The sequence below is a fragment of the Cannabis sativa genome, chromosome X, assembly GCF_029168945.1.
Source record: "Cannabis sativa cultivar Pink pepper isolate KNU-18-1 chromosome X, ASM2916894v1, whole genome shotgun sequence".
NCBI lineage: Eukaryota > Viridiplantae > Streptophyta > Magnoliopsida > Rosales > Cannabaceae > Cannabis > Cannabis sativa.
This window is the reverse complement of record NC_083610.1, coordinates 20,380,706-20,405,827: the sequence shown is the minus strand read 5'-3', so window position 1 is coordinate 20,405,827 and position 25,122 is coordinate 20,380,706. Positions and strand designations below refer to the sequence as shown.

Here is a 25,122-nt window from a genome sequence, read left to right as displayed (position 1 = left end):
GAAAAAGTGATGTAATTTTTTATAATAATTGTCTCTGTTTTTGTTTTCATTTCAACTATTCCTACTTAATTTGTTGTCCCTCCTGTGGTGGTGGAACAGTGGAAGCTTGCAACAGCTAAGTTGGGTGAAAGCTGTACTTCACTACTTCTTAGTTGGGCTGGGCCTCTTTCATAAATCTCATGTACAATGTAATGTACTCTAGTTGTTTTATTCATCTTTTATTTTTCTTAATCTTATTATTATTTTATTATTATTATTATTATTATTATGTTTGGTTGGATGGAGGAAGAATCTGAGAAAATATGGGTAATGTTATACCTCTTTTTCTTCTGACATAGTAATGTGAGGAAAAATATTGTCCACTAGAATTAAGAAAGAGATAATCACCAATTAGAAAGAGTATGTTGTTCAAGAATGAAAACATGGTTGCCAACTATGCTTAGACTAGGCAAATATGTATTTTATTTTATTTTTTAAGACAAATAATATTAGTGATAGAAAGTGACTTCCAATAGTAAAATTTAAATTTAGTGTTAAATTAACACTAAAAAATTATTATTTTAGCACGATTTTTTTTTTCAATTCCAATTATAATATTAAAATTTCTAACAAATTTTATACTCTTTATTATTTTATTATTTTATTAATATAATAAGAATATTTTAATACTAAATATTTATTAAATCCAATAATTATTTAATTTTTTTTCTTAAGAGTATTATTTAATTATAAAATTTTTTAAAAAAAATAAGGTGGTCTACAATACCCACTAAATTTAGTGAGACACTGTAAACAACTCATTTATAAATTTAGTTATAGAGTGGCCTTAGACAAGTAAGAGGTAGGAGTTAGTGTGACTTTTGATTTGGTAGAATGTAATGAAATAAGAATAGTAATAAAAATTAATTATGATATTTAGTTTATTATTGAAATGAATATTGGAATAAGAGATGAATTGATAAAATTGTCATCAATTTTGATGGGTAATGGTTGTTTTTCAACCATGTGAAAAAGTTACAATAGTAATTTTTGACTTGAGGCATATACACATTTTTAACTACGCATTTAATGCAAGATTGATTTTTGTGTCTTGTTCATACATCCAAGGAGGCCTATAAATCCCTTTCATTTGTTCATCTCATTACAATCATCACAAGCTATTCCAAGAGTGAATAGTGAGGCTCTTGAGAGAAAAATAGTGAGAATACCTCTTAGTAAGAGAAATCTAAGAGAATGAGAAAAAGAGAGTTCTTACAAAATTATAAAAAAATATTTTGTAGAGAGATGGTGAGATTGCCACACTAGTGAGTGTGAGAGTTTTGAGTGTATTCCTCAAGTATTTGTCAAAACTTGACAATATAATATTGTGTACCCATTATTATTGTTATAGTGGAAGGTTTACCGTGGTTTTTATTTGTCACGAGATAATTTTTCTTGTGTGCATTTAGTATTTTGATTATTATTCGTAAAGTACTATTTACATTGGAAGATATCCAAAAATTTTGAATGTGCTCTGTGATTGCAGCTTTGACTGATCTTTCACATCAGAAAGGAATTTCGGAGTCCCCATTGTATTTTCCCACAAATATTGATCTTGAAGGGGAATTGGAATACTGTCCATTATTCCCAACAATTAATCATAACTAAGAGGTCGGAGCTCTATTCCTGCAACGTCATTGGTTACGTACGGCGTAAGTAGTTCTGTCTAGGAGACTAGAATTTATGTAGTTCGCATGTGACTCTCCATGTCTTTCCTAAGAACTCACTTATAAGGGTGATTCTGTCTAGAAGACTGTCTGGGCCTATCCTTTGTTGATAGGACTGCGATAAATATACACAATCTTTCTTGGGAGTCCCCTAACCAGTACAAAGGTTGGTGAGACTCAAGAAACATGACAGGCCAAAAACTAAAAATTGAGAAATTCAGCAGTAGCAGTAATTTTTTCCTCTGGCAAAGGAAGATGAAGGATATCCTTATTCAGCAGAAGGTCCACAAAGCGTTATTAGGCATACAGAAAAAGCCTAGTACGATGAAGGAAGAAGACTGGAAGGAGATAGACGAGATCACAGCCAGTAGAATTCGTCTAAATCTTTCAGATAGCGTCTTGCAAAATCTAGAATCGAAAGAGTGCAAGACGACTAAAGAAATTTGGGAGACTTTAGAGAATGTGTACATGTCCAAGAATCTTTCTAACAAGTTCTACTTGTGGAAGGAGTTGTACCAAATGCGAAAGCAAGACAATGCGGATATGCTCTAACATTTGAGTAATTTTAATGGCATGATTTCTCAATTGATAAGATTTGAAGTAAAGTTTACTGATGAGGAAAATGTTGTGTTGATAATGGCAACACTTCCTCCATCATATGATCACCTTATCACAACTCTTACTTATGGGAATGACAAGTTGGAGTATGAAGTCATTGCAGAGGCCTTGGTTTCATTTGAAAAGCAAAACAAGGCGAGAGGTGTGGAGTCTCAAGCCCTTATTTCAAAAAATAGGGGGAGAAGTCAAAACAAAGAAAGCAGGTATAAAAATGACAAGTCCAAAGGTAGATCAAAATCTAGAAGCAGAATTGATGGCTGCTTTCACTATGGCAAGCCAGGCCACATTAAGAAAAATTGTTGGATTTGGAAGCGGGAAATGCAGGAGGCTAAGAGAAAAGTGTTTAAAAAAGCCACAAAATCACATGCAATTGGACATCACATCAGACAGAATATCGAACACGCACACGACCCCACAAATTATCAAACTGTATTGAGCCACCCATCGGCCCATCATCAATGTCCCAAACCAAAAATAACGATTAGACTATAATTGTCCCCCTATCAGGCTCGTCAGGCCTTCATCTCTGTCCTTAGATCCAAGAACCAAATCAAACTAGCATCAGGCCCATATTGGGTCCTATCGGACCAGACAAAAAAAGCAGATTCCAAGAAAACTGCAGTATTCACACGCAACAACTATTTCAACACACAAAATAACAAAATAACAACAACAACCCATAGATCAATTATGAAAACAACATTCTAACCCAAATTTAAGAACTATTAAAAAAAATACTTACCCATGATTGTTCTCAAATTTCTTCGGTGCCTCAACAAGGTCTTGCTTTGGTGTTGGTTCAATGGAGTATCAAACATTGAAGAGACAAGATGTAGGTAACATTGGTAATTTTAGTGTGACTTTGATAAAGGAGAAAGAGAGAATCGGGAGGAGGATGAAGAGAGTGAAAAGAGTGAAGAAAGATAGGGAGGAGAGTATAGGGAAGGGTATTATGAGAAAAATAGAAATGTTGACATATATAACCAATATACCTTACCATAAATTTAGGGAACTAATTTTACCTAATGAATGCATGAAAAGTTAAATTTCCCTTATAAAATTGGGTAAAATTATAGGACACTCCTTAAAAGAGTGTTTTGGTAGACTCACTATGTGTTTTAGCATCAAGGAGGCATTTTTAGTTATTTTAGTGTACGTTGTAGTTATTTAGAACTATTTGCAAATTTTTTGAAAATTTTAAATAGTTTACGATGACGAAAATAAAGTTTAAATATTTTGTTACACGCGCGATTATTTTTTCTTATACGCGTGGTAAGTAATTATTTGAATCTTATTTTCAATACGATAAATTATTCATAAAATCTAAAAATTTATATTTGACCTTAAATATCTACAACATACACGATTATAAAAAAAATTATACTATTTTTTTTTTCTCAATACCAACACATATATAAGAGTCAACCAGAACATGTCTTTATAGAAGGGGTGTAATATAATAATTTTCAATAATATTGACACTATAATTATTATTATTTTATTTTCCCAAACAACACTAGACTTATTTTTACAAATATTTTTTTTTTTTTTTTTCACTTTATCTTGTATTACTATTGAACATTGCTATGGGACACTAAGTTGTGTAGCACCTCTATAACTTGACATCTTATAATTAGTTAGAATTTCTCTATAATCTTTATCAAAGAGTATTGCTATTGAGTACAAGTGGTGTCCAACACCTTATGATTGGTTCGTGATAATCCCTAAAAACTATTTTCTTAAGTTATATGAGACCCGATAATTAATTATACCAATAACAGTATATATAACACGGAAGATGGTGATAGATACCAATAATACTTTTTAGTATTTCTCTTTATTAAATTAAAAAAACACGATATTAAATACCACCAATAATAATATTACATATGTCATAAGTGCCCTAGTATAATTGATATGAAACCCAAATAAAGAATGAGGGCACGTTCTTGATCAATGGAGATATGCTCAGTCTCGTCGCATTGAGTCGTTGCTTCACGAACCTGATATTGTTGGCAGCAAAGATTATTGGACTAAACCTGTGATAGATATAATCAAGATTAATGTGGTTTGAGCAATTTTTTCACCAAAAAACGCGTTTGGTACAAGTTTCGTTGCTAGGAATTATAATAGTATTGTCATGGAGGCTTTTGCTATGTATTCAACTAGTGGTTCGCAAGTAACGATGGCTGAGATAGTGAGTATCAAGAAGACCCTAAACTAGATAAAGAGGAAGAGTTTGAACAATATTGTGGTGGAAATTGACTCCTTTGTTGCAATTCAATCTCTTAATAGCTTTGTTAAAATACCATCTATTTTTGGTCTTCTTGTCCAAGAGTACAAAAATCTTCTATTTTCTTTGAATGATATTAAAGTTTGTCATGTTAAAAGATCTACTAACAAAGTCGAATATTATCTGGCTTGCAGTTTTTGTTATTAGGCTGGTCATATTTTCTCTGAGAGCAATATACTTTCCGCTCTTCACTCTATTGTAATAGCCGATTTAGCTATTTAACGAAGTTTCTACTTTTATTTAAAAAAAAAAAAAAAATGAGAGCACGTGACTCCAAGTGAAATTTCCAGCCGCACCCGGCTGAGCAGGCAGCCGAAGCCAGGTGTGGCTATTGTATTCGGTTTCCACGCACACCAAAAACAAAAACTCTCTCCTTTCATTTCCCGAGAAAATCCTAACTCTTTTTCCCGGAAAATCCAATTTTAATGGACTCCACAAGAAGAAAGCAGCAGCTCCCAGCCTTACTTTCTTCCTTAATCTCACAGCTCCTTCTTCTCCTCCTCCTCCTCTTCTCTTCCTCAACTCCTCTCTCCCTCGATTCTTCCAATTCTAATCACACTTTTTCCTCTCTCATCCATCGTTTCCTTTCTTCCCAAGAAATTGCCGCCGTCTTCTCCCATTTTGCCGTTTCCCGCAAACGAAAGAGAACCCATTTCTTAGACCTGAATTCCGACCCTGGAGATGAAATTTCACCAGGCAGTGTCGGACATAGTCCCCTTCGGAGCCCAGATTCGTTCAGGAATTCTTTTAAGATGACCTCCGAGACCTTCGAGTGGCTCGCCGGTTCTCTCGAACCGTTACTCGATTGTCGTGACCCGGTCGGTTCGCCACTCAACCTCTCCGCCGAGCTCCGTCTCGCAATTGGTCTATTCCGACTGGCCACCGGCTCCGATTACCAGACAATCTCTACTCAATTCGGGGTTTCCGAATGGGTCGCGAGATTCTGCGCGAAACAATTATGTAGGGTTCTCTGCACTGATTTCCGTTTCTGGGTCAACTTCCTAAACCCCAATGAGCTAGAATCAGTCTCTTCCGCCTTAAATGAAAAGACTGGTTTCCCCAATTGTTGTGGTGTCATCGATTGCGCGAGGTTCAAAATCGTCAGAGGTAATGGAATCAAGGAACAGAATGACAATTCCAGCGAAGAAACAATCGCTGCCCAAATCCTGGTTGACTCATCTTCAAGAATTCTCAGCATCGTAGCTGGATTTCGAGGCAACAAGAGTGATTCAAAGGTACTTAAGCTCTCAACTTTGCATAAAGATATTGAAGAAGGCAATCTCTTGAATTCACCTCCAGTTTACCTTAATGGGGTCGCCATAGAACAGTTCTTGATTGGAGATAAAGGGTATCCTTTACTTCCCTGGTTAATGGTTCCTTTCGAAGATGCCATTCCTGGCTCGAGTGAGGAACATTTCAACAAATCCCACCATAGAATTCGAGTCTCTGCACTTCAAACCATTGCTAGTTTGAAGAATTGGGGTGTTTTGAGTCAACCAATAGAGGAAGAAGCTAAGACTGCTGTTGCTTATATTGGTGCTTGTTCAATTCTTCATAATGCTTTGTTAATGAGAGAAGATTATTCAGCTTTGGTTGATGAGTTTGAAGGTCACTCTTTCATTGACCAAAGTTGTTCTCACTCTCATGGTGACACTAGTTTTGTGGACACTTCGATTGAGCTCAAAGCTTCAGTTATTAGAAGAGCTTTGGCTACAAGAGCAAAAGAGTTTCATGATTCCAAGCATCACTCCATGGTAACTGGTTTCTTGAGTTTGGAATCCACTTAGGAAATTGCTAAGACAACACTACCTGGAATTCCATAAAGAAGCAGCTAAATTCAACTCTGTTCCACATTTTTTGTGATTGGTAACTGAGTTTTTTCTTCTTCTTTTTCTTTTTTTCTTTGCCATCTTGCTTAGATTTTTTTAATGCCTTAATTTTTCACTTTAATGCTTCTTTTTTCTCCTACTTTTTTTCAAGGGTAGCTGTAGCATTTATATTAATTTATTTTTGGAAATTTATTTAGTAGACCAGGTATTTTGGTACACATCCTTATTTTTTCAGTATCCAGTAAAGTTTTTAGTCTAATTTAAATAGTTTACAATACCGAAAATAATATTTAAACAGTTTTTGCTTATCCTAATTCTGAAACAGAACATCCCCTTAGAGGTTTTTAATATTTTTCCTTTTCTGATTTTAAAATGTAGTCAGATTCTTAAGGGGAGTCCATAATTGAGATTTTTCTCAAGATTTTATTCATTTTTATCATGTAATAATGTTATTTTAGATTTGCCCCCTCTTTTTGTTCAATGGAAGATTGTCTTGTTTTATGATACAAACAATTGTAACCATTCGTATAACACAATAAATGTTCTACTAAATAATATGGATAGAACACATGTGAATCGCTCTTGTTACTAGTGATGATCACAAAACCATTATCTTGAGTCACTTTTCTCTTTCTTTTCAGTTATTTTATAAAAGATGTGAAAAAACATGTGTTGATCTAGAAAACTGATTATATAAGAATTTAGGAAGAGAACGTTTTTTTGCAGAATTTGTACCAAACAGTGACCTCAATAATAAGTTACTATTATATATTGTAGAAATTACCAGTAAGTTACCAGTATCATAATAGCTTTAACTACAAACAGAATGTAAATTTAAATTAAAAAAAAAAACCAGATTTCAGGAAGGGGAAATTGAACAAAATATTCATGATTAACGAACTTCTTGATGAGTTGCACAATGCAACTATAATTTTTAAGCTCAATCATAAGTCTTTACCATAAAACTGGCCTTCGCCATTGATGACTTTTCGAACTCATAACAGACATTGTGAATGACGTCTTCTATTCTCTTGAATGATATTCTCATTTACAACCAATATGTGGGAAGTCACTAAAACCATTTAGCTACTATTTGTGAAGTACTACAACAACATAAGTTGTATGCCAATTTGAAGAAATGTGAGTTTGGAAAAACACATTGTCTATTTGGAGCATATTTTAGGGATAAGTTGAAAAATACCACTTTTATTAGTCAATTAATCAAATTTATCTCTAATTTTATATTTAATTGAAACATACCTCTTTTTATATATTGTACCCAAAATACCCTCACATAAGAAAGTCACATTGAGTAATAGGAGTAAAATTGGTACAATGTTTAAAAAAAAAGTAAAAATGATAAACTTTAAAGAAGAGGACAATATAAAAAGGATATAGAGTGTAATTTCTTCCATATTATTTTATATGGGGAAGGTGTGTCGGTAGACCCGAGTAAGGCCCGTGCAATGGTTTCATTGCCTCTTGGGTTGAGGGGCCTTCAGCAACGACCCAGCCGCCCCACCCTAAAAATAGCTTTACTAATTGGATGAAATTAGACTCTATATCTTTTTATATTGTCCTTTTTTTATTTTTACATTTTTTTTTTAAAGTGTAAGTATAAGGACAAGCCTGGGCTTGGGATAGAGTTGGGCCTATTATTGCTCAGCCCAGATTATTCAGGGAGTGCGGTGGAACATCGAAAGGAAAATTACATCTTTTGATGCAACTTCTGAAAGTTACAACAAACACGTTTTGTTTTTCTTTTTTAACATGTATTCCATATTTTATTATTTCGAATACTAATAATTGAATGGGATAAGTTGAATACTACCCATTTTTATTATACATTAACTAAATATAACTCTAAAATAATATTAATTGATAAATACCCACTTTTATAATCAAATTACCAAACATAATCTCACAAAACTTATTAAAATTAGATTTCTTAATGCACATAATGAGAATATAACTTATAAAAGTGGGTATAAATTAAAGAGTAGTAAAATAAAGGTAAAAATTAAAATATGAAACAAAAAGTGAGTATAGAGTGTAATTTCCTCTAATTAATATTAATATTGAAATAGGTTTTATCTTCTACTTTTTCTAAAATAGGTAAATAAATAATAAAATTAGCACATATTATATTGAACGTGATTGGTTGCTTGCTAGTTGGGGCCTTTTAATTTTTTAAAAATGCATGACTTTGAGAAAAATACCAAATATGTGTAATATAGAAAAATATATATATTTAATAGTTTTTTTTAGAATAAGATAAATGAATTTTATTCCACCAACCAAGCAAATTCAAAACCAAAAGGAGGACAAGCCCCAACATACAAATAAAAAATTGTTTATCAAGTTAATTACATCTTTTTCATTTTTTTTAATTTTAGCATGGTTAAGATAAATCACTCTAGCTTCAATGCTTTACTTGATCTTCTTGCTTAGGACCGTAGCAGGTTCACAATATCTCTCAAAAGCATAATTATTCTTATTGCACCACACTATGTAGGTGATCGCAACTACTACTGCTGATTTAATGTTAACAACCACGTTATTTCTACTACCTTTCAACCCAATCAGCCAATCCTCAAGATTAGGAGACCAATCAAACTGACTCAGCCACTTGATGACCTCAAGGATAACACTCTTAGTGAAGGGGCAAGCAAAGAAGAGGTGACCATGAGACTCAAGATCACTTTCACAAACAGGACATAAGAGAGAATCAAGATGAATGAATCTGACTAAATGCTTTGGGATTTAAGTTTGTGCCAAATCTCTTTATGAAAAGAGATCTTTAAATCTATTAATAGAGACTGATAAAAGTGTTTAACTTTAAAAACACCAGTCTTTCCTGCCTCAAAAACAACATGCCTATCAATCTTGTCACGCAGATTAACAAGTTTATGAAAGTACCGGCTAGTATTTTGCTCTGGGTTGAAAGTCCCAAAATCTTCATTCTTCATATAAATTGCATTAACCCATCGAACTCAAAGGTTATCATGTTTCATGGATATGACCCGAATGTATTTGACCATTAGAGCTATATTCTATTTTTTCCCTTCTCGGAACCCAATGCCTCCATAATGCATTAGCAAACACACTTTCTTCCATGAAGCAAAGTGTAATTTACTTCGGTTGTCAGAGATACCCTAAAGAAAATCTCTGCAAAGCTTGTCAACTTCCTTAGTGACTTTTTGAAGAAGGATGAATAAGCTCATCCAATAATTTCCGATTCCCAATAATATTGTATGAACAAACTAAGCTCTACCAGCAAAAGAAAGGTGTCTACTACTCCAACCATGAAGGTGTTTTTGAACTTTTTCAATTATGCCAACACACTCAGCCTATTTCTATTTGGTAGGATACAATTTAACCCCAAAGTACTTCAAAAGGAATGATCCTTCCTCCATATCAACAATATATAACAGGCACTTTTTAAGCTCAACCGAAATGCCCCCAAAATATATGGAGGATTTAGCTCTAATAGCAGCTAACCCCATGGCTTTGCAGAACTCAACTAATGCTTCATTTAGTATGGTAAGTGAGGAAGCATTACCCTTGCAAAAAATAACTAAATCATTTGCAAAATAGAGATTAATGAGCTTCAACTGCTTACACATTGGGTGAAACCCGAAGCCATTAGTTCCTGGGGAAATAGAAAGTAGTCGGGTGAGGTACTCCATAACAAGCACAAAAAGAATGAGGAAAATGGGGTCTCCTTGACGAAGACCTTTCTTTTCTTTAAAAGAGCCATGCAATCTACCATTCATCATCAAAGTATAAGAAGTATCACAAAGGCAAACCAGAATCCACTTAATGAACTTGGCTGGGAAGCACAAGCCATTAAGTCTGAGATGAATTGCCAATCAACCGTATTGTATGTCTTGCTAAGATCTATCTTCATCAAGCACCGAGAAGACACGTTTTTCCTGGTGTAACCTTTGAGCGAATCTTGGAAAATTAGGATACTGTGAGCAATCAATCTTTTCTTGATAAACATTTCTTAATTGCTATGTACTAGAGAGGGTAAGATCTCACCTAATATTGAACACATCAACTTGGAAATACACTTATAAAGAGTATTGCAACAAGCAATGAGCCTGTAGTCCACAACTAAAGTAGGGTTGTTTGATTTAGGAATCAGAGAAATGGTGGTTCTTTTCAGATTCTTTGATATTAAATCAGTCTCAAAAAAGGAAAGAATTGCTTCTGAAATTTTGTCTCCTATCTCAGATCAAAGCCCCTTGAAAAACCCAGCACCAAAACCGTCTGGTCCCAGACTTTTAAATTGGTTAATACTGAACATAGCATCCTTAACTTCTTTTTTCGAAAAGGGTCTGATAATTTGGATTTGTTGTTGTAAAGAAAACATATGTCCATTATCCAAACATCCCTCAATTAATCTACTTAAAGCTGAACTTTCAGCCCCCATAAAATTCTATCTTAATCCTCAATTACCACACCATCAACCATATAGGTGGTTATGCGATTAGCTTCCTTTCTCTTCTTGATACTATCTTAAAATAATGATTAAGGACACTATCTTAATCCTCAATCCTCAATTAAGAACTTGGAATTGTCATCACCATAATGAAGCCAAGTGATTTTACTAAGTTGTTGCATATAGTTGGCATATCTTTTATGGGTGGTTGCAAACAGCTCCATAGAGGCTTGCTCTTCAACATAAAATGCGATATCTATAGGACTACTAGCAAGACAAATTTGGGCAGTAATGTAATCATCTTTGGCCAGTTGATAGTTTTGAGCAAAATCACCAAATTTCTTCCTACTAAAGCCCTTAAGGCAGTGTTTCAGTCTACTAAGTTTGTCCATGATTTTGCTAAGGTTTTTACCCAACAACTTTTTACTCCAGTTGGCCATCACAGTATCTTTAAAACTAGAGTGATCCATCCAAAATTTACAAAATCTAACGGTTTACAACCCATCTTGCCTATTTTCAAAAAAAATTATTATATTTTATTCATTTTTAATATATAATATTAATATATACATATATCTCCATAAAAAATAATCATAAAAACTCAAAACAATCAATAAAATATTTTTAAAACAACGAATATTTATTCTATAAATGTAGAACATGAATAATGTATTTTAAATAAACATAAAAATGAAGGAGTTTAGAATATCTTTTGTACCATGTTTTTAGTACAGTTTTTTTTTAATTTTTTAAAACTTCTTTATTTTTAGAGAAGTTGTTATAAGTGATCTTAGGACCAGGGCCAGCCCTGAGAATATATGAGCCGAAGGCGAATTAAATTTAGAAAATTTACATGGTATACTAATTTTTGCTCTTTTTTTACAAAAATACTGACAGGCAGTATTTTTTACTTTTTTACTGTATTTTTTTATAAGTTTCATACTACAGTATATTGTGTTAAGTTTTCACTAGTCTTCTACCTGTGTTTTTTAGTTGTTCTACTGTTGTTTTGAGTTGTTCTGTTTTGTGTTCTACTGATGTTTTATAAAAAACAGTATTTTTGAAATTTTTTCCGTGTGACAGTATTTTTGTAAAAGTTAACCTAAATTCCAGTATTTTTGTAAATTTTCCTTAAAGTTTGGGGCCCTAAAAAATATAAAAAAAAATATCAAAAGAAGAGTGTTATGGGATATGAACTCATGACCTTGAATAATATGTCATCCACCTCAACCAACTAAACTATGAATATTTATTGCTTACAATACACTTAAAATTTAGATAAATAAAAGCCTAATAAATTTGTTTATTTTTTTATTTTGGGCACCGAAAAATATGGGCCCTAGGCACGGGCCTAGCCCACCTATACCTAGGGCCGGCCCTGCTTATGACGTAATTGCCAATTTTCGTGTAATTACTAGGATAGTTACATATGGGTAATTGCTTATAGTAAAATAGTAAGCAAATGTACTAACAAACATGTTTTTAGAATTTGAAACTCCAATATCTTTTTCTCTTTTTTTAGAGAAAAAACAGAAATATTTATTAAAAAGTAAATTAGATAAAATTCATTATATAAAAATATAACTCATAAAGCAAAATCAACAATACTAGGCAATAGGCATACCAAATAAAAAAAATCAAACAACAACCTCAATTAAGGGTCTAATAAGCCTATAGCGATCAAGTACTAAAATGTGAAAAATACTAAATTTCTATATCAAATGAACATTACGAGAGAATCGACCTGTTAATAATTATTAACTAATAATCTTTCAATAAAAATTAAGACATAACAACCTCATTATTTAGATCATAAATAAAGAAAATAATATGACCAACTATGTTGTAATGCTCAATCACAAAAGATTAGAGCACAAAATAAAGGGCCAATAGACATATATGAATGACACAATGAGAAATAATAACACCCAAATAACTTAAGCCAATCGATAAATCATTGACTACCCAATAGAGATTAAGATCTTCTTCGTGCTTCAAATCAATCAATAATAATCTCTCGACATTTATCTTGGCTTCGTCCCTACTCTTTCACCCAAGGAACGAATGAGGGCTTCTAATTGATCGATGAAAAAAAAAATTACGTAATAAACCAAAAATTACAAATATACAAAACACAAAATTTTTTTTATCTTTTACGCTTTGAACTATTTTATTTACAAAAAATACATTTTCAGTAAAAATAATAAACTATTTTTTAGTTGTTTATAGTTTATTTATAGTTGTCGTGTGGTTGTTTCTCTAGTTACTTTTAATTGTTTTATAATTTATTTATAGTTGATATATAGTCGTCGTGAGGTTGATTTCTCATTTTTTTTTGGTATTTTCTTACTTTTTGTTGAGTAAAGTGTATTTTTTGTAAATTTAAAATTTTACAATCGTATTTTTATAAATACAAATTTAGGCCGTAAGAATTCGGGGAGGGGTCGTTTTTGGACCTAGAACGACCGGGTTCAAGAGATAAGAAAATTAAGGATACCTACCAGAAAGGCTAATCCATTCCATAATGATGTACCGAAAAATGCAACATTTTTATTACCCGACCAACTATCAGGAGAATCAAATACAACGGGTACACTAATCAGTAAAATTGATGAAGTAACAATTAATGGAAAAACAACCAGTTTGAAAGCAATAATCATTATAAATAAAAGATAAAAAATAGTATTTTTGAAAATTTCTCAAAATAAAAACTAAATCATTAGAAATAAATTATTATATAGATAATTTTATATTAAGAATATAAGTAAATTAAAATTACCATGTAAATGTAAAATTACATGGTTGGTTAGAGCATATTGTTCTTTTCCAGAAGTCTTCAACATGGGTCATATTCTTATTGAAGTAGTCTTATTATTTTAGGAATTTAACAAATTAATAAAAGTTACATATTTACTTTAAAGAAAACTTAACAAGTTTGAAGTGATGGTGTCATGTCCCATGTTCCCTTGCCTCATTTCCATTAGAAGCAGATAACCTATCTTGTAAGTTAAATTGACATTTTTATTCTAAACAGAGTATAGATATGTAAAATCCCCATCATCTAGTTGTGTTAAAACAAAATGAGTGGTGATTATTATATAAAGAGGAAAAGGTAAAAAGAGGAACAGAAAGCTTTAGAAAACGTTTCTTTGGTCATATTTCTGTTCTTTTCTGAGCTGAGCTGGGTCACTACTATTCTAATTGTTATAGTGAGATTTCTCTCACTTAGAAACTCGAGACCAGACCCCTCTTTGAAGGACACGTGTATCCAGACTTCCAGTGAAGGCTGAAATGTCCAGGGGAGACTTCTCGAAGTTTAGACCTCGCCCAGGATAAAACCAGCGAGGTATCGTGGATGCGACTTAATTCATACCGCATAACCGTAATCCTCATCATACAGGGTAGACCCAGCTCGCATATGTCAGAACATGTGCGAGTACCTCCCTCTATACCTCCGCTAGTATGTGAGGCCAATGCCCTATGATGCGCTGTCCTAATGACCCAATAGCCCTAATCGGACCGCTGTAAGTTCGCATGTCCGAGGATGCTACCAACTTCAAGATGCGACGTCCGTATCGAGCGATCACCTAAGGACGCAGACGTTCCAAACGTACGTGCGACCTGCGAACTCGACGGACTAACACGAACGGTCGGCTCGGCAGATGCGAAGGACGCATACGTTGATGAGTTCAGTAACTGTCATATATTTATTAATGTTAACGTTGTCTGAGTTTAATCATTGCAATTCAATGTGTAAATAATGGATTAACAATAAATGTGATCCTCATGTAACCGATTAGGCACTCCGTTTGTATATAAAGCGGGTGATCCACCATGAAAATGCACCTACGAATCCTCGCTACAGTGGGACTACAAGTAACAAAATCGACCGAACCACTATATTTCATTGTCTTCGTATTTTTTCCAAATTATTGTCTGTTATCGCATTCCTATTGGAGTACTCGCCGTTTTAGGTTGAATACTCGCATTTATCATCTCCCAAACAATTCTATCTTTTACCAGCTAAATTACACTTCTTGGTGTTGTGAAATTCTAGTAACAACATTTGGCGCCGTCTGTGGGAACGATTGTAAGATTTTATTTACCTCAAAGAACATTACTCAACATGGTACCGGAAATCACGCTAACAGAAGCTAACAATGAATCCATCAACATTGGAACGATGAACGTACCATTGCACGGAATCGAGTGCCGCCCGTAGACGTCATCAACGGCGGGTAGGAAGGAGCAACATCGACCACCAACCTTTCCGAAGCTCAACAGCGGTCCTCGTGCCGGAGGCACATCCACACCGCCGCAACCATGCACTTTCCCCCGTCACCCGATGGCGGTCGTGTCCGAAGGAATGGTCCAGCCTCACGACCGATCAATACGCCGCAATCCGGGGATCAACCGCGAGCACTACAGCGAGGTAGACGGACGAGTCGCGCTCGACACCCTCCTCGGGTCCCCGCCGTTCATAATGAAAACCCTCGGGTAACGCTCGACGTCAAACTAACCGTGTACGCAGGAGCGAAGAACTGATCCTGAAATCTTGGATTTGAATCACCCGACGTCGAGAGATCAATATGCAAGGGTGCCTAACCAGAGCACGCGAACCGACGAGGATCCCGAGCGCCGCAATCCTCGCAGTCGTCATCTTCGAGATAACGACGCGGAATCGACCTCTTCATCCTCGCATAACCGCACCTCCAAGCAGAGGATATACGAGGTCCGGCCCGTGCAAACACGGCAGGAGGACGCTACCGTGTACACCGAGGTGATCTGCGTGATCATCTCAATCTTGTCTTTAGGGCGCGCTCCGCGGCCGCGCAACACGGAGACACTCCATGACCCCGTATGGGCGATCGTGGTGTCAACGCGATTGCCAACCCGCCTATCGCGCCGATCGCGACCACGAGGGATTAACATCCCTTCCAACCTTGCCGCAGTGGCTGCGAGCCCCACCGTTGTAGCGACTCCACCTCCCGCGACAGGGAGGAATCGATCAAAGTATGCTTACGCAAGCTTTGAAAATGCTCGAACAAAGAAGCCTAAACCCCGTATACAAGCCGCACGGACCTCTCCATTTACCGTGCAAGTGCGACGGTGCCCAACTTCCAAAGGGATTCCGTTTATCCGAATCCCTCAAGTATAAAGGTACATCTAACCCATTGAACTACCTAGAGAAATTTAACACCATAATGGAAGTGGACCAGCCGCAACTCGCGAAGTGTCGCATTCCTCGCGGCCACGCTTGAAGAGAATGCCCATGACCGGTTCACCCAATTGCCGGAGGTACCGATATCGACATGGGAGAACTTCGTCGATCTATTTCTCACACACTTCCGAGCCACGATGACGTATAGGCCACCCTATACGACTTTGGCAAACATCAACAAGAATGCGGTGAGTCTTTGCAGACTATTTCAAGCGTTTTAACGGCGAGGTAACGAAAGTTGAGAAGGCTCCGAGTCTTCGCTTGTGTGCATGTTAATAACAGTGTCCCGCCAAGAACCGACTTCCGGAAAGAGCTGCAGTTCGAAGGCCGAATCCCTTGGTAGAATTCTTCGCCCGGCCCGACCGGGCCTCCACTGCAGAAGCCGAGCACTCGACGTAATTCCGAGAGACGTATTGTCACATCCAACCATAGATCGAGGAACGATCATGAGATCGATGACGCTCGGGAAATTACCTCGGATGAGTCCATTGTCGCATACCTCGACAAGGGGGTCTTACCTAATGATAAAATAAGCAAGGAAATTGCGACAACGAGCGGCCGCTATGTGATATATGACCGGAGCTTGTATCGCGTATTTTAGTCAACCGCTTCTCAAGTGTATCGGTGGTGAAGAATGCGGTTATATCTTCGCGAGAAGTACATGAGGGAATTTGTGGCAATCATATTTTGGAGGTAATTCCCTTGCCTTAAAGATCATGCAAGCAAGGATATTACCTTGGCCAACACCGCGACAAGATGCCTCACATTTGCAAAAAGGTGTGATAGATGTCGCCGAATAGCCACCTACACGCACAAGCCTCCGAGTAACCTCCATTCTATCACGAGTCCCCACTGCGATATGGGGAATTGATTTAATTGGCGAGTTACCCAAGGGAAAAGGCGGAGTCGACATACGCTGTATGCAGCTTGACTGACTACTTCACAAAGTGGCCGAAGCAAAAGCACTCGCGACTATCACCGCAGTGAAGTTGCGCGAGTTCGTCTACACTTCCATCATCTGCCGTTTCGGATCTCGCATACGCTCATTTCGTATAATGGAAAACGGTTCGACCGTAGAAGAAATGCGGCGGCTATGCGATGATTCTGGGGATTAAAAAGCCTTTTCCGCAACCGCTTACCTGAAGAGAATGGACAGACGAAGGGCCAACAAAATAATTAAGCACACCCTAAAGGAAAACTACAAGATCGCAAAGTGGCATGGCCGGATGAATTCACCGTAGTCTTATGGTCCTACAACACAACCCCTCGATCTACAACCTGGCGAAACACCCTTCTCACTTTCTTATGGGTGCGAGGCCATGTTGCCGCAGAGAGGGTCGGCCGATCCTGCGCGAGACGCTTTGGATATCTCGCGGAACAACGAGAATCCGGTTGCTTTACCTTGATTTTTTGAAGAAAAGCGTGATAAAGCACAACTACAAAACGCTACTATCAACAACGAATCGCAAGGTACTTTAACTCGAAGGTTAAGATAAAACCTCCGCGAGTAGGGGACTCGGTCCTAAGAAAAGTAATGCCAAACACCAAAGTCCAATCCCACGGAGTCTTCGGAGACAATTGGGAAGGGACCGTACATGATCGCATCAAATTGGTGATGCCACTTATCGACTCGCAACACTCGATGGGACCGCGATCCCACGAGCATGGAATAGCGAGAGCTTGAAATTCTATTATCAGTAATATTCGCGTCCTTTGATTAGAGTACTTATACTTAGACATTTATTATTCAATATAATTCCTAAGTATAGGGGCATGTATACCCGCATGTATTACCGATTGTTTGAATAAAAGTGCTCGTTAAGTTTTTTCTACTTTGTTACACCAATTTGTAATTAAAGTCGCATATATATATATATATATAATCGCGGTCACACCAAGTTGTGATCAAAGTTGAAAATAAAATCGCAAGTACCCATGTACTTGCGTAAATATTAAAATGCATACTATCCCCGCGTGGATAGAAATTTGTCCAAAAAGTAAAGAGGAAATTCTTTAAGTACAAAGTGCGAGTACGCGTACCGCATATATAAAAAAAAAAACAAAACAAATAAACAAAAGTAAAAACTAAGATAGAAAATAATCAAACGGGCGGGAGTAGTCTCATCGGAGTGCCTCATCCACGATCTTGCTCACAACTTCATTCTCGACCTCCTCACCGCGCTCCTCGATTTCATCCGGAAGGTTGCCTTGAGTCCGGGTAGAGACATCGAGCGAAGGCTTCGCCCATTTCAGCAGCCTTCATCTCCAAGCGAGAAGTCGAAGTCGGGGACCTTAGAGAGAGAGTATAAATATAATCGTACACACGAATCATCGTTTTTTTCCCCTCTCGACCTCTAAGTCGCGAGCCATCTCGCCGATCGTGTCCCCTGCGACTTCGAGCTCGAGCTCCAACCGGTTCTTTGGGGCCCGTTGGCTTCCTCGAGCTCCTCAGTGAAGTTCCTCCATCTTGGCCACCTCCTCGCTTCGGCCTCTTTATGTTTTCCGAATGGGCGTTCGCCTTCGCCGCCGAGTCGGTTTCCTTCGAAGGCGTGGCCACGCTTTCATAAACAAAGCCACGCATTGTGCGCCGCCCGCTTGATCGAGAAACAATTTCCTCATAAGGAATCTCGCCGCAATTTTTCCCGCATAGCCGGGGAAGTCGCGAGGGCGAACCGAGAATCAATGACAACCCTTCTTCCCCTTATCCCGAGTGGTCTTGGCCAACTTCTTGGAGGAATCGCAGCGAGCGAAGTCATCACATCGCTCTTCCTCTTCCGTGCGACGACCGGTGAAGAAGCGTGTCCCACCCTTTTGCTTGATCTTCGGGACGGGGCGTACTCGGGAAAGTCATGTCTGTGAGCATAAAGACGAGATAAGTAAAAAAAAAAAAAAAAAAAAATCACGACGCTACTCATCACGTTATGGCGAAAGGGACGAGTTACTGAAGTTTCTCGAGGAGTTTGCTTGGAAAGCCGTTTATCTATCCGCTCCCCGTCGTCTCTCGATGGTTCTTTATATACCGGCTCCCGTTGAAGACTCGCGTTCTCGTGGATGCCAGTTGTGTTCTCGCAATTTGGCCGTACACAAAGAATCGCCGCCGCGATCTTGTACCGAAGACTCCCAAGAATTTCAGCCTACCCCCTTTATGAGCGTTAAGCGTTGGTCGAGAAATGCATCTCGCGATGACAACAAAAGAACGAGTTAGCAAAAGATCTCGAAAAACGAGTAACAAACCTTATCTAAGTCAACAAATATGCGACATACCGGGTCTCAAGGATTAAAGCCTGCTTCCGATCCAGGGAACCTTAAAAACGTAGAACCATTTTGACTTCCAATCACCCATGTTCGAAACCATCCCCTCAACCCCGTTGATTTCGTGTCGCCCATTTACTAAAGCAAAAGAAGCCGTTATGAAGGCCCACGCTCTTTATGTCATAAAAATAACTAAATTCCTTCATCGACGGAGCTACATGGGCGTACTCCATGTACATCGCATAGAAGGCTAGAATGCATGCGATCGCTTGTTGGGTGTTAGGCCTGAAAAGGCGATACGTCATAGCGTCTAAGAATGGCCGCGACGAAAGGATGAAATGGGACCGTTACACCACATCGAAGAATGGGTATCGAGATGACCACGTCCTCCGTAGGATGATCGCAGGTTGGTGAACGAAGATGCGCTCTACGAGAGGGTTTGGGACTTTGAAACGCAAGCCGCCGGATTTAACCTCACGAAAGTGGTGAAGTCGACTTGACGACTCGCGAGACTAGGTCTTCGCATGAGAAAGGCTCGTTCAGTTGGGAGTCGTCAACCGAGTCCGTCCCGCTCCCTTCCGCTTCCTCTTCTTCCCCACCTGACTCGCGGGCTGGAGTAGTCCATCCCTCCTCCACCTCCTCGACCTCGATGTCAGGAGCCTGCCTCGTACGGATGAGGTAGTCGCGAGCCGACACCGTGGATTCGCTATCTCGGATATCGATGCCCCCGTGTTCGGTAAGCTCCCGTACCATCTTCTCGATCTCCACAGAAGACATAGGACCTAACTCTATCTCCGCGGCCTCCATTTCGGAGATGTCCGTAGGGAGAAAACTGTCCCTCTCCTGATCCGATTCCCCGTCAAAGGCGCGACCTCGATCCGAGCCGCCGGCTATCCGATAGATCGCTCATCCGAAAGATACAAGATCTTTCGGCGTGATGAATGTGTGAAAAGATAAAGATAAGTGATCTCACCCGCAGAACTATAAAAGTCGCATTCAACAAGAAAGTCGACTACGTGCGAAAACCGACCCTTCATCGATATGCGAGAAGAAACGTAACTATCTTTGGGCGAGTAATTCACGCATCCTTGGTTGTGCGGTGTACCTCCAGAACGGCAGGAGTTTCCTGCGGTGACTCAAGAAGTATGCATTTTCGAGCATAACCCCGGGGTTACCGGGAGACACCCACCGTTTCGAGACAACCTACCAACCAAAAAGTACGATCATTCGAGTATTAACGCACGTCAACAAATGGCCGGGCGTATCACGGATTCTCGAGGGACATATAATCGCGTATATGGCCATTAGAATACCGTGACACACCCACCATTTGAAAAGGGCGCTAATACTCTTACCACTCAAATTTCGCGACACGAAAAGATCCTAAAAAGTCTAATCAACGATTAAACGAGAAATAAGTTTGGAAACATGCGATTATTCAAGTCGTTCGACCGAGCCCTCGCGAGTATTCAAATTGTTCATCCGAATATCCGCGAGCATTCGAAGACGTGAATCGCAGTGATCGCCTTTTTGCGATTATGTCAATTTACAGCCCTACACTATGAGTATTACCGAGATCATTTACCAAAACACATAAATACCCACTAGCATACCTTCACCAAAAAAGAGTTTTCCATGAGCACCCAAAACTGCAAACACATTTTCTTCAAAATGCGACGAAAATGCGAGGGTTTAGCTAACCTTTAGTTTCGATTCCGCGGTTGTTCTCGATCACTTCGAGAATGAAAATGCGTGGAAATGACGTAAAAGTTGGAATGAATTTCTTTTTAAATTTGTATATACCGGGGAGAAGTTAAGAGAAAGGAGGGAAAAACGGGATATTTGATTCGTATCAAAGCGTTTAAATACCCCTATCCCTTATTTATCGGGATTGTGACACGTGGCAACTGACGAATGCCTAAGGTCGCCCAATCCAACTGCCGGCTATGGCCACGCCCACGAAACCGAAGAGTTTCGTGACGCGGCATCCTAGAGATAATGAAAATTAATCATTACGGCATCATTTTTCGAAACCCTCGATGGGACAACCAAAGGTCACCTCCTCGTGACAACCTTCACCCGTCTCTCGAGCGCAGTTTCCCCGGTTGGACCGCTCAAGTCACATCGCGAAACTAGGGGCATGTGTTATAGTGAGATTTCTCTCACTTAGAACTCGAGACCGAGACCCTCTTTGAAGGACACGTGTATCCGTACCTTCCGTTGAAGGCCGAAATGTCCAGGAGACTTCGAAGTTTCAGACTCGCCCGTGATAAAACCGGCGGGTATCGTGGATGCGACTTAATTCATACCGCATAACCGTAATCCTCATCATACGGGAGTAGACCCGGCTCGCATATGTCGAACATGTGCGAGTACCTCCTCTATACCTCCGCTGCGTATGGGGGAGGCCAATGCCCTATGATGCAGCTTTTGGTCCCAATGACCCAATAGCCCTAACGGACCAGTGTAAGTTCGCATGTCCAGATGCTACCAACTTCAGCATGCGACGTCCGTATCGAGCGATCACCTAAGGACGCAGACGTTCCAAACGTACGTGCGACCCTACGAACTCAACAGACGGAACACGAACGGTCAACTCGCAGATGCGAAGGACGCATACGTTGATGAGTTCAGTAACTGTCATATATTTATTAATGTTAACGTTGTCTGAGTTTAATCATGGCAATTCAATGTGTAAATAATGGATTAACAATAAATGTGATCCTCATGTAACCGATTGGGCACCTGCTTTGTATATAAAGGGGTGATCCACCATGAAAATGCACCTACGAATCCTCGTTGCTAAAGTGGACTAAGCGAACAAAATCCGATGAACCACTATATTTCATTGTCTTCGTATTTTTTCCAAACCTTTATTGTTCCGTTATCGCATTCCTATTGGAGTACTCGCCGTTTTAGGTTGAATACTCGCATTTATCATCTCCCAAACAATTCTATCTTTTACCAGCTAAATTACACTTCTTGGTGTTGTGAAATTCTAGTAACAACACTAATATCTCAACATTTCCACCTACCAAAGCTTGATAGTGGGATGAGGTGGGTGGGGTTGGTGAATTTGGAGGTTTACAAAAAAAATTAAAATAAAATAAAAAAAAAATAAAAACCATTATTTAAAACGCATGGAAAGGGACACCACAACCTCTTTCCCAAAGCCAAAATTCTTCTTCATTTCATGAAAAAAGTAGTCAAGTCTTCACCTCAATTTTATATTCATAATTCTCCAAACTCCTTGCCTTGTTAATGGTTTATTTATACCTCTTATTTGGGACCCCTTTACCCACTCGAGTATATTCCCTTTTCAATTATTCTCAATTATCTGTAACATGTAATGTGCCTGTTCTCTGGCATTGGAAGAAATTAAATTTGATTTGATTAAACAAATTGGGAAGATTAGGTTAAAATGGAGATTTCCACTAATGAAAGATTCTTTCCTATTCTAAATAAAACTAATTATAACTAATAATAAGATTCTTTTCCTTGTTTTGTTATTGGTCAAAACAAAAGGGTGAAGTGATTCTAATTTCTTTACATTTCTATGTCATCTCATTTTGTGTGTTTAAACTTGAACAAGCAATCTTGGGACATTGGTTAAAATATCTTAACTGATTTCAAAAGTGGACTATTTCATGAACGCGTTTAAGACCTGAACAAATCAATAATTCTTTTTTCTTGTGTTAATATGGTTACCATGTGTGGGATTTAAGTTTAGGGCTTTTTTATTTTTATATTTTAAAATATTTTTTTTTTTTTGTATTTTACGAAATTTTACATAGAACTACTATAGCAGCTAACGAAACAATCTACATTACAATTAAAATTCGTATAACAACCCACATAAAAACTATCGGAGCAACCTATACAGTAAATTTTTTTTTTAAAAAAATAAAAAATAGTATATAAAATAATTCTCTTTAAGTTTGTAACCAATAATAACAAGTTTTTTTTTCTATATATATATATATTTTTTTTTTTTTTGAATTAAAGCCATGTTTATAATGAAGCAAATTACAATAAATTTTTAACCATAGTTGACGATTAATAATAAAGAATTTGTTTTGCTTTGATAGTTAAGTTATTTTACAATAACAATAATTAAAAGTAATTATTCTTTTTTGGCTCAATTAGGGTTTTTTTGAACTTGTTATCTGTGTTGTGTTTTCGACAAGGATTACGTAGAATCCTCGTACAGCTAAAATATTTAAGGCCCAATAGCGGGTCCAATTGAGATAACTAGATCAAATCTTTAAATCATCAGTCCTTTTCGATGAAGAATAAACAACTGGTCCATATCCCATTCGACATGGTTAGCGTTTCGACAAGATAAGACTGCGTACCTAGAAGAAGCCTCTAGCGCGTATCCGAAAGCCTAGTGTAGTTTCCCACTCACTACCAGATCGCATAAGATTAGCGATTGCTTTCCAATAATCTAGAGAGAAGATCATATCTTTCTAAATAAGGAAAGATGGTAATTAACAATCAAGTAATTAATGTGTTACTAATTCCCACGAAGACAGGACGCAATTTTGACAACCAATATCGTGGTGTGACATCCACATCAACATACATAAGGCGTCCCGTGAGCTGGGCTTCACCAAATAAGTTCAAAGTTAATATTGTTGGGATTTATACCCTAAAAGCATGCAATTAATGGATAATATATTACAAAATATATGAAATACAATTATAAAATAAATGAATACATTAATTATAAAAGTATAATTAATAAATATCTAAAAATTCTTCATTCATATGGAGAAGGTATAATCTTGTAATGATGTAAAGAGAATTAAGATTATACGATAAGAATAAAACTAGTCGGTAGTGTATTAAAGTAAATGAATCTTTAATATAGAACTATTAAGTATGGTTTACTATACACTATACTCTAGTGTGTGTAACATATGTGGATAGATATGTAGTAAATGTGTTGTGTATAATTTGATTATACATGATTGGACCGATGTATAATAATATCTTTCACTAACATGTCGTTTACCATGAAAGAGTTATTCATATCACAATGATAATTATTAGTAGATCAGTCTAAATCGTGAGTATACATGAACTCTTATTTGTATTTATTGAGTTTTTTTATTCACTCGTTAAAGTTTCTCAAAAAAGATGATTCTTATAACTTCTGTTTTGGGAGCTATGAGTGGCTGGAAATATGTAATACAATAATATAATCCAAGCTTTCCTAACGGTTCGAATATTAGTTCCTTTATAGTGTTAATTTTGGGAGTGCTAACAGTTGGATCCAAATCTATAATAAGTTATAGATTAATTGTTCACATTGAATTAATGGTACATAAGAAATCAAGAGATAATTAAAAAAGTAAAACAATAATTTTAACTAACTCTAATTATGAACTAATAATTAGAGGGAACTACTTATATTGATTACATCAATAGACTACAAGTAAGAATTTTGTTAATATAATTCTATATTGTCAAATAGTGCAATTTCATATTTATACTGGAGTAATAATAGAATTAATAAACTAGATCATTCTATTGATAAGAAATGTCTTCTAGCAGCAGTTTGTTGGTCAATTTAGGGGGCCCAGAATAATCTCATTTGGAACAGTAAACCTATGAGGCTTGAGAACATTGTTGCTTCTGTAAAAGAGTACCTTGATCAATGGAAAAATACTAAAAAATTTGAGATAGATTCTTCATGGCCTGGTTTTTAGGCGGGTGATGGTTGTGAGCATTGGACTCCTCTACAGTTTGAT

General features: G+C 37.2%; 2 protein-coding genes across 2 annotated transcripts; one reads left to right on the top strand and one right to left on the bottom strand.

Moving 5' to 3' along the window:
* The first annotated feature begins 4,561 nt into the window (after positions 1–4,561).
* On the top strand, positions 4,562–6,666 carry LOC115724036 (protein ALP1-like). Its single transcript, XM_030653709.2, has one exon. It carries the CDS (start codon positions 5,043–5,045, stop codon positions 6,402–6,404), a length of 1,362 nt encoding a protein of 453 aa, XP_030509569.2. The 5' UTR covers positions 4,562–5,042; the 3' UTR covers positions 6,405–6,666.
* Positions 6,667–8,876: 2,210 nt separating this feature from the next.
* On the bottom strand, positions 8,877–11,333 carry LOC133032089 (uncharacterized). The gene is made up of 4 exons (XM_061105919.1): positions 11,110–11,333; positions 9,827–10,211; positions 9,267–9,409; positions 8,877–9,147 (listed from the first exon to the last, which is right to left on the bottom strand). The coding sequence occupies exons 1-4, from the start codon at positions 11,331–11,333 to the stop codon at positions 8,877–8,879; spliced, it is 1,023 nt and encodes a 340-aa protein (XP_060961902.1).
* Positions 11,334–25,122: the final 13,789 nt, after the last annotated feature.